This window comes from Zea mays, chromosome 7 (assembly GCF_902167145.1).
Source record: "Zea mays cultivar B73 chromosome 7, Zm-B73-REFERENCE-NAM-5.0, whole genome shotgun sequence".
Taxonomy (NCBI): Eukaryota; Viridiplantae; Streptophyta; class Magnoliopsida; order Poales; family Poaceae; genus Zea; species Zea mays.
This window is the reverse complement of record NC_050102.1, coordinates 75,556,574-75,567,486: the sequence shown is the minus strand read 5'-3', so window position 1 is coordinate 75,567,486 and position 10,913 is coordinate 75,556,574. Positions and strand designations below refer to the sequence as shown.

At 45.4% G+C, this 10,913-nt stretch overlaps 1 protein-coding gene across 1 annotated transcript; it reads left to right on the top strand.

The window, feature by feature from the left end:
* Nucleotides 1–739: 739 nt before the first annotated feature.
* On the top strand, nt 740–3,533 carry LOC118472935 (uncharacterized). Its single transcript, XM_035960953.1, has 2 exons — nt 740–1,181; nt 3,267–3,533. The coding sequence occupies exons 1-2, from the start codon at nt 1,068–1,070 to the stop codon at nt 3,459–3,461; spliced, it is 309 nt and encodes a 102-aa protein (XP_035816846.1). The 5' UTR covers nt 740–1,067; the 3' UTR covers nt 3,462–3,533.
* The last annotated feature ends 7,380 nt before the right edge of the window (nt 3,534–10,913 follow it).

The following is a 10,913-nucleotide window of genomic DNA, read 5'->3' as shown; positions in this document are numbered from 1 at the left end:
GCTGCTTCGTCGATCTTCCTTTGAAGTTCGGCTAAATGAAGCATCTTTTCTTTTTTCCTCTGCACCTGGTGATGTATAGCTTCTAAATCCCTGATCTTGTAACACCCTGAATTTGGGGGTATAAAATTTCTTTTCCAATATCCACCAAATTCAGGTGTTACCCTCTCTTTCCCTTGTTTTTTTTCTTTTCTTTTCCCTAAATAGTGGGGAATTATTTTGTTTTATATCTACATGTAAGCCTAGTAAATTAAAACCCTATGAGTGCTTTGATTGTCGCATCATGCTGGAGTATACTTTCACTTTGTTTGATGAGTGATTTTGTGGAGCATGGGTTTAATAAGGAATTCAATTTGACATCATGAAGAAAATAGGAAAGAACAAAAGATAAAGAAAGAGACCCAGCCCCTTCCCCCCTCAGCCCAGCTCGGCCTTGCGGCCTGCCCTGGCCAGCCCACCGAGCGCGCGCGGCCCATCTCCCCCGCTTCTCCTCTGGCCTGCTCGACCTAAGTGGCCCAGCAGCGCCTGCAGCCCAGCGCGTAGCGCCCCTCGCGCGCGGCCCACCCCTGCGCATCCTTCCCCCATTCTCGCGGCCCAGCTGCCATGCTCCCCAGGCCGCCCCCTCTCGTAGCCCAACAGCGCGCGCCCATAGCCTAGCAACGGTGCGCCCCAGCAGCCCAACACGCCGTCGTGCCCCACGCTCCTAGCCGTGCCGTACGTCATGCCTTGTGGCTGCGCCGTGGAAAGTGGAAACCACCGTCCATCTCTCCCTTTCTTATCTTCTCTCCCTGCTTCCCCATGACCCGCATATCCTGATGCTTGTAACCACCACTGCCCCTATCACCTAGTTGTTGCCGATCCCAGCGCCCAGATGCAAAGGCCCCCGGCGCGGCTCTTACAGGCGGCCCGGCACGGTGCTAGCCTGCGCAGCTAGCGCGGCGTGCGGCGGCCAGCCAACCGACGGCCGTGGCAGCCTGCGGCTCGACTCGGCCAGCCGCCCCTATTTTCCCTTGCGTGCGGCCAACTAGCACAGCGCGCGCGGCAGCCCAGCGTGGTTCGGCCATGGCGGCATGCGCGGCCCTCGGCGCCCAGTGCGAGTCCGGCAGCCGGCGGGTGAGCAGCCCCGTGACGATCGTCCCTGGAAGTTCCCGGCGCCCGTTCCTAGCCTGTACGCGATCGCCGAGGTACAAATTCTTGCATCCTCTCTCCTCCCATGGTGGCCGACACTAGAGGCTGAATCCCCATTGCCTATTCCCACGGTCCTACTCGTCCAGCTTAGCCGAGCGGTCAACTCCCATGTGCGACGTACAAGCCTGCTCGAAGCCCTCCTATGTGAAAACTTCAAAGGCATTAGGCATGTGGCCGGACGTGGGCCCTAGTGCTCGTCCCATGATCCAATGGTGTGATGGCTGGCGCCCCTAGCCCTCTCTCCCTACTGCTCGTTCCCTGTTGTCTCAACAGAGAAGGTAGCAGATTCCTATGCGTGAGGTAGGAGTTAGCCACACTAATCCCACTCTTTTTCATCCTATGTGGTTGTATCGCATGTGGCCTTTCATGTGGCTTCGGTTCGACCAACCAGACCGTGCCACGTCACCTATAATCCGCGAAATATTATTTATTCAGTATATGTTGCGTTATAAATACGTCTTGGACCATTCTAGTTACGCTAATTCCATAACAACGTCATCTGCATATTAAAATATTATTTTGTCATATTGTATATTCTAATTAGTTATTTAATCTCTTGTCTATTCGCATTGCAATTTAAATTAATCTATACTCTTACTTTGCGATTTTAAAATACATGTTAATATTATTATTATACTAATTCAAATGTCTCTGAATAAGTACTTAGTATAGACACGATATCTGTAATGCTCGCGTGTCACGTGTGTCCACACGACGTTCTTGCGTGTTGTTCACGTGTCGTCGTTCACGCGAGTCGCGATTCACGCGCTTTAATAAAATTGTTTATTAGCCATGAATTGTTAACTATTCTATATATAATGTGTCATAAACCCATTTCTATTCATTTCAGTCGCTTTAACTTCGTAACCTCGTCACCAACATGTTAGTAACATTATTTCCTCGCGAGGCATGTTTTAATTAATTAGTTAATTATTTATTTATTTATCCGAGTTATTAAAGTAGTAGTTTATTTAAACTAATTTATAATTTTAGCCACACTTATTTATATCTGTTAATAGGATTATATCTACTCAAATGTTGTAATTAATATTTGTTTTGTATAAGCACGACGTAACTTAGTAATTCTCTTATGCGGTGTCGTTCGGTGTCAAGTCGCCGCGTGTCGTTCGCGCATCGTTCCACGCATGTCGTGCGCGCAGTCGCGCTAACTCGCGCGCTGTCGTGTGCGTTGTTTCGCGTGCAGTCCGCGCGCTGTTTCGTACAGTGTCGCGTGTTGTCACACATTGTGTCCATGCGTCACGTGTGCCATTTACACGTGTCGCTTGCCTTGCCGCGTGTCGTTAGCTTGTATCTCGCGTGTCGATCACGTGAGTCACGCGGCGTCTGCGCGTGATAATAAATTGTTTTCACGCATAAACACTCATGTTAATAACATTAATTCGTCCGGTCGCATATTTTAGATAGTAAACTTAAGGTTTGCTCGACTAATATGTATTAGATTAATATTCTAATTAGATTAAATGTGTAGTGTTCAACTCGCGCTTGTAGAATAAACATTAACATGACTAATATTAACTTAACTACTTATCTAATAATTATTTGGTATAAACGCATCACCTATTTAGTCCTTCTCGCATGTCGCACGAGTTGTTCCGCACGTGGTGTCGTGCTGATTCGCGCGTCGTTCGTGCTGGTCGCATGCACTGTTTCGTGTGTCGTCAGCAATGCTCTGTCGCGCGTATCCGCGCGTCGTTCGCACACTGTGCTGTTTCACCCGTCGTAAATTTGCCTCGCTTAGGATCTCTCGCTCTAATTAAATTACTGGTTTAACTGACAGCTGTTAGCGTAGCAGATTTAATCAAAACTAAATAACAAGTTATAATTTATATTTGATAATGTCGAATTAAATGTCTGACTACTACTTGCGTAGCGTAAATGTTATAACTTCTCGACCGTAGCTTCGACCATCATGTTTCTTATTCTCGCGTAACCGTAGAAGCGCTCTCTATTTTATATTGCTCATTTTTATAACATTTTATCTTGTATGGTGTAATGTTCTTATGTATTTATATATGTTTGTTTGTCTGTGCTTGTTCGTCTTCGCTTCGCATTGCGATTAGATCGCGATTCGTTTTCGAGCTTTGAGGGATCGAAGATCAAGAGTTGGCGACCAAGTGATCTGGTTCTTCGAGTTCTATGAGGCTGAAGATCCTGAGCATCTGTTTGGTGAAGACAAGTGTTCTTTGACCCATTATGTCCCATTTACTTTACAATTCACTGTCCCGCATACTATGAACAACCTAAGGATTGACTAGCTTTCTATTTACCTGGTCCTTGATTACCTTTTGGGCTACTATGGTTAGATTCATGCTATTGCTTTACTTTAATCAATGAACATGATGTGAACACTTATGATACGATGTTGTCATTATGATTATGATGTTGGACTGGTGATACTTAAGGGCACTCGCGCTGTTTCTCGAGTGCCTCTCCGTAAGGACCTATTCGTTGGATGACCGCCCGGGAAAACAGTGCAACCATGAGGGTGGAGTGGGACACCTTTAGCTGAGTAATTAGAGGAACTGGGTGTAGTTCGCTTCGCCGTCGTGCCGTTAATGGGGCTCGATGTATGCGGCTCGCTCTGCCAAGGTTGGTTCGCCCCTTGGGGAGGAGTGCAGTGCATTTAGGAAACCTAACGGGCGGCTACAGCCCCAGGGAATCTTTGTAAAGGCTACGTAGTGAGACCCTGCCTATTCACCTTGGTAGTGTTAAAGGGTTTGATCGGCCCGAGGCAAGAGGGAATCACGGCTTGTGGGTAAAGTGTGCAACCTCTGCAGAGTGTTATGAAACTGATATATCAGCCGTGCTCGCGGTTATGAGCGGCCAAGGGAGCTCCATTGATTAGAGATACTTGATCAGAGATGTATGGTTTACATGTGCTGACAAGGTTGATGGTTTTGATTATGCTTATGGTACTGGTAAGTGGTATTCTTTCTGTTTGGAAAGGGTACATTGGGTTAATACTAAAACCTGGCTTTCTACTAGTAATAATAACCTGACCAACTAAAAGCAACTACTTGGCTTAACTCCACATAAAGCTAGTCCACTGCAGCCAAATGGGACATTTGCTGAGTACGTTGATGTGTACTCACCCTTGCTTTCACAAAACACCAGGTTGCCTTTGGTGCAATCTATGCTCAGGTAAAGAAGAAGGTGTCGAGGCAGATCTCCAGGAGTTCCAGGACTTCGACGAGTTCGAGGATTAGGCTAGTGACCTCCCACAGTCAGCTGCCTGTGGTGGGTTTGTTTATGTTGGCTACGTTTCGATTCTGTGTACTTTGATTTATATTATGTAAATGGCTCTAGTCTGTAATATTATTACTCACTCTTTATTGTAAATCGAAGGATTGTGCTATGATGAGTCATTTATGTAATCGCTGTGTACGTGAATTACTGATCCTAGCACGTACATGGTTCGCATTCGGTTTACCTTCAAAACCTGGTGTGACATAAATGGTATCAAAGCCGTGCTGACTGTAGGACCGCTGACCTAGAGTAGCATTGGCCGTTTTAAGGACTTCTTGACTGTTACTTCACCTCATCCTTGATTCTGCTTCAAAATTTTTGTCATCTCGACTAATTCTATATTGTGCTCCTATATGCCCCCTTGTCAAAAAGTATTTTATTCTAGCATGGTCTATACTTCTCTCAGTCCATTAGAACTTATCTCACTCTTGTGCTTGCGACATCATTGTAGATGCCCCCCTGACCATAGCCTTTAGTCTTTTGGGACTCTTTCCTCGTCCATTATTAAATTGCTACCATTTGACCTCTATTCCATTTTGTTATTGACCTGCTCGTATCCTTGGAATCTTGCATACTCTTATATTATGACGTATGCTTAATTTCATACCCCAATAACTGTTCAAGACATTTCAGTTAACATGTCTTTGTCCACCCCCATTTCTTAACGGTCCATGAGTGATCATTTTGTTGCCCATCATTGGTGATCTCGTTGTTCCTTTATAACTTCCCTCGATAATGAATTCCTACTTCAACCATTCTATCGCACCCTCACCTATCTTACCCTTGATTGTTTTCTCCACTTCGCCACTACGCGAGTCTTGTCTTAACTCTAACATTTGTCATGACTTTTGTTATTATCACCTTCACCTTAGACACCTCTATATCTTACTGGAGGTTTATTTTAGACCGGCATTTAAAATCTTCTCCCTTTCCATCTCAATCTGAGTTTCATACTTTACCTACTTTTCCCTTGGTCGTATCCTCTTCTTTGTCACCTGTGAGTTCTTAACTCTATCCTTTGTTGCGCTTTTGCTCTTCGTTGCCTCCACCTCACTCTTCTCTCGATCTTACCTTGGTAATGACATTATGTCTGTTATTTAAAATCTACAATCTCCTATCCCCATATTGAGAGTGGTGTTTTACCTATCTCACCCTTAGCAATATCCTCTTCTTCACCGCGTGTAAGCCTTGATGTAACTCCATTTTTTATTGTACTTATACCACTGGCTCTTCTGTGCCTTCATCTTTTCTCTTATGCCCTTGTCTATCATCGCCTTTGACCCTTGCGATATTTATGTCTTCTACCTAACTGCTTACCTTGAACTCATCCTTTAGAAGTCTCCCCTTTCTTTCAACCCAGTTTGAGAGCTGTGAGTTACCCATATCTCCCTTGATTTCTTTTCAATTCTTGTCGCCTTACAAGTGAAAGGGAAATGTGCCCTTGGGCCATTTCTATGTATTTTGGTGATTGAGTGCCAACACATGTGCTTAATTGGGAATTTATGTACATGGATGAACAAGGTGAAAATCATGAAGTAAAGGTATGTTTCTAAGCCTTAGTACATTGGTTTTAAGTACTAATATATTTGTCTAAGTGTTAGAAACAGAAAGAAGAAGAATAGAGAAAAGGAGAAGGGACTTGGCTGTGTGCTGCCAAGACCCAGCTCGGTCTGGAGCACCGGACTGTCCGGTGTGCACCGGACAGTGTCCGGTGCGCCAGGCTGGCGCGACTCGAACTGGCCGCTCTCGGGAAATTGGCCGGCGGCGTACGGCTAAAATTCACCGGACTGTCCGGTGTGCACCGGACTGTCCGGTGAGCCAACGGTCGGCCAGGGCCAACGGTCGGCCGCGCAATCCGCGTGGGACACGTGGCCGAGCCAACGGTCGGAAGACGGCACCGGACTGTCCGGTGTGCACCGGACATGTCCGGTGCGCCAACAGCGCCAGATCTGCCAACGGTCTGCAACGGTCGTCTTCACCGTTTAAGGAAACAAATCGGGCACCGGACAGTGTCCGGTGTGCACCGGACTGTCCGGTGCCCCCGACGATAGAAGGCAAGGATGGCCTTCCGGATTTGCTCTCAACGGCTCCTAGCTGCCTTGGGGCTATAAAAGGAGCCCCTAAGCGCATGGAGGATACACACAAGCAACCTTTGAGCATTCTTGATCATCCACACTAAGTCTCTGCGCATTCGTTTGTGTTTCTAAGTGATTCGAGCTCTGTTCTAAGTGAGAACTCTGAGATAGTCTTGTTAGCTCGATTCTTGGCCGTGTGTGTGCGCTTTTGCTGTGGATTTGTGTGTGTTGCTTTCCTCCCTTACTCTGTGTTTCATTTGTGATCATATACTTGTAAGGGCAAGAGACTCCAATTTGTGGAGATTCCTTGCAAACGGGATAGTGAAAGGAAAACAAAACACCGTGGTATTCAAGTGGGTCTTTGGACCACTTGAGAGGGGTTGATTGCAACCCTCGTCCGTTGGGACGCCACAACGTGGAGTAGGCAAGCGTTGGTCTTGGCCGAACCACGGGATAAAACCACTGTGTCACTCTGTGCTTGATTCTCTTGTGGTACTGTGTTTTGTTGAGACTTCACCTTAGCCACTTGGCAATAATCGTGCTAACACTTAACAAGTTTTTGTGGCTTAAGTTTGAAGTTTTTACAGGATCACCTATTCACCCCCCCCCCCTCTAGGTGCTATCAATTGGTATCGGAGCCGTTCTCTTCAAGAAAGGGACTAACCGCCCGAAGAGATGGATCCTAAGGGGAAGGGAATTGTGATCAACGACAAGGAGAAGGAGTCCTTCGTCAACGAGCCAAGGGATGACAAGTCCAATGACTCGGGCCACAAGCGAAGAGATGGGAAGAAGAAGAAGACAAGACGCATCAAGGAGATCGTCTACTACGACAGCGATGAGTCCTCTTCTTCCCAAAAGGACGACGACTACGACAAACAAAGGAAACCGGTTAATTCTAACTTTTCTTTTGACTACTCTCGTATCCCGCATAGTTCAAATTCACATTTGCTTTCCATTCCACTCGGCAAGCCCCCACACTTTGATGGAGAGGACTACGGATTTTGGAGCCACAAAATGCGTAGTCACCTATTCTCTCTCCATCCTAGTATATGGGAGATTGTAGAGAGTGGAATGCATTTTGATAGTTCGGATAGTCCCATGTTCATTAATGAACAAATTCATAAGAATGCACAAGCTACTACTGTTCTTCTAGCTTCCTTGTGCAGGAATGAATACCATAAGGTGAGCGGCTTGGATAACGCCAAACAAATCTGGGACACCCTCAAGATTTCTCATAAGGGGAACGACGACACCTTACTCACCAAGATGGAGTTGGTGGAGGGCGAGCTTGGACGGTTCGCAATGATAAGGGGCGAGGAGCCAACGCAAACATACAATCGGCTCAAGACCCTTATCAACAAGATAAGAAGCTACGGGAGCACGCGATGGACGGACCACGACGTCGTCCGCCTAATGCTAAGGTCATTTACCGTTCTTGATCCTCACTTGGTGAACAATATACGTGAAAATCCCAGGTACACCAAGATGTCGCCCGAAGAAGTTCTTGGGAAATTTGTTAGCGGGCGAATGATGATCAAGGAGGCGAGATATGTGGACGACGCCTTGAATGGTCCGATCAACGAGCCGCAACCTCTCGCTCTCAAGGCAACACGAAGCAAGGAGGCGCTACCTAGCAAGGTGGCACAAATTGAGGCGGCCGGACTCAACGATGAAGAGATGGCTCTCATCATCAAGAGATTCAAGACGGTGCTAAAGGGTCGCAATGGACAGCCGAGCAAGACTAAGACCAAGGGGAAGCGATCATGCTTCAAATGCGGTAAGCTTGGTCATTTTATTGCTAACTGTCCTGATAATGATAGTGACCAGGAAAAGGGGAACAAGAGGGAAAAGAAGAAGCATTACAAGAAGGCAAAGGGCGAGGCGCATCTAGGCAAGGAGTGGGACTCGGATTGCTCCTCGTCCGACTCCGACAATGAAGGACTCGCCGCCACCGCCTTCAACAAATCAACCCTCTTCCCCAACGAGCGTCACACATGCCTTATGGCAAGAGAGAAGAAGGTATGTACTCGCAACTCTACCTATGCTTCTTCAAGTGAGGACGAATCTAGTGATGAGGATGAAGTAGATTATTCATGTTTGTTCAAGGGCTTAGATAGATCTAAGATAGACAAAATTAATGAATTAATTGATGCCTTGAATGAAAAGAATATACTTTTAGAAAAGCAAGAGGATTTGTTGTATGAAGAGCATGATAAATTTGTTGAGGCACAAAAATCCTATGCTTTAGAAGTTAAGAGAAATGAAATGCTTTCTTTTGAACTATCTACTTGTCATGAAACCATTTCTACTTTGAAAGGTGTCAACAATGATTTAAATGCTAAACTAGAAGTAGCAAACAAATCCAATTCTTGTGTAGAACATGTTGAAATTTGTACTAGGTGTAAAGACTTTGACATTAATGCTTGTAGTGAACACCTAGTTTCAATTTCCAAGCTTAATGATGAACTGGCTAGTCTTAATGCTCAACTTAAGACTAGCAAGAATGATTTCGATAAGCTAAAATTTGTAAGGGATGCCTATACAATTGGTAGACACCCCTCAATTAAGGATGGACTTGGCTTCAAGAGAGAAGCTAAGAACTTAACAAGCCATAAGGCTCCCATTCCCGCCAAGGAGAAAGGGAAGGCCCCTATGGCTACTAGTGCTAAAAGGAACCATGCATTTTTGTATCATGATAGAAGACAAACTAGAAATGTAAGTCATGATGCTTATGATTCATATGTTTATGATTCTCATACCATGTTTGCTCCTAGTTCCTCTTATGTGTATGATAGAAATGTTACTAGGAAAAATGTTGTTCCTAAAAGAAATGCTATTCATCATGTGCCTAGAAGGAATGTTATTCATGCTCCTAGGAAAATAGCAAATGAACCTTCTATAATTTATTGTGCTTTAAACATTTCCTTTGCTATTTGTAGAAAGGATAGGAAAATAGTTGCTAGGAAGTTAGGGGCAAAATGCAAGGGAGACAAAACTTGCATTTGGGTCCCTAAGGATATTTGCACTAACCTTGCAGGACCCAACATGAGTTGGGTACCTAAGACCCAAGCCTAAATTTGCCTTGCAGGTTTATGCATCCGGGGGTTCAAGCTGGATTATTGACAGCGGATGCACAAACCATATGACGGGGGAGAAGAAAATGTTCACCTCCTACGTCAAAAATAAGGATTCCCAAGATTCAATTATATTCGGTGATGGGAATCAAGGCAAGGTAAAAGGGCTAGGTAAAATTGCAATTTCTAATGAGCATTCTATATCAAACGTATTCTTAGTGGAGAGACTTGGATATAATTTGCTATCTGTCAGTCAATTATGTCAAATGGGATATAATTGTTTATTTACAAATGTAGATGTGTCTGTCTTTAGAAGATGTGATGGTTCACTAGCTTTTAAGGGTGTACTAGACGGCAAACTTTATTTAGTTGATTTTGCAAAAGAAGAGGCCGGTCTAGATGCATGCTTAATGGCTAAGACTTGCATGGGCTGGCTATGGCATCGCCGCTTAGCACATGTGGGGATGAAGAACCTCCACAAGCTTCTAAAGGGAGAACATGTGATAGGTCTAACGAATGTACATTTCGAAAAAGATAGACCTTGTGCAGCTTGTCAGGCAGGTAAACAGGTGGGAGGAGCGCATCACAGCAAGAATGTGATGACCACGTCAAGACCCCTGGAGCTGCTGCATATGGACCTCTTCGGACCTGTCGCCTATCTGAGCATAGGAGGAAGTAAGTATGGTTTAGTTATTGTTGATGACTTTTCCCGCTTCACTTGGGTGTTCTTTTTGCAGGAAAAATCCGAAACCCAAGGGACCCTCAAGCGCTTCCTCAGGAGGGCTCAAAATGAGTTTGAGCTCAAAGTGAAAAAGATAAGAAGCGACAACGGGTCCGAGTTCAAGAACCTTCAAGTGGAGGAGTTCCTTGAAGAGGAAGGGATCAAGCACGAGTTCTCCGCTCCCTACACACCACAGCAAAATGGTGTGGTAGAGAGGAAGAACAGGACGCTCATCGACATGGCGAGGACGATGCTAGGAGAGTTCAAGACCCCCGAGTGCTTTTGGACGGAAGCCGTGAACACGGCGTGCCACGCCATCAACAGGGTCTACCTTCATCGCCTCCTCAAGAAGACGTCGTATGAGCTACTAACCGGTAACAAACCCAATGTATCGTACTTTCGTGTATTTGGGAGTAAATGCTACATTCTAGTGAAGAAGGGTAGAAATTCTAAGTTTGCTCCCAAAGCTGTAGAAGGGTTTTTATTAGGGTATGACTCAAATACAAAGGCGTATAGAGTCTTCAACAAATCATCGGGTTTGGTTGAAGTCTCTAGCGACGTTGTATTTGATGAGACTAATGGCTCTCCAAG

Coding starts and splice junctions, on each gene's coding strand:
- LOC118472935 (XM_035960953.1), top strand. CDS start 1,068: ATGCGCGGCCCTCGGCGCCCAGTGCGAGTCCGGCAGCCGGCGGGTGAG. Junction 1,182..3,266: donor GCCTGTACGCGATCGCCGAG/GTACAAATTCTT, acceptor CATTGCGATTAG/ATCGCGATTCGTTTTCGAGC.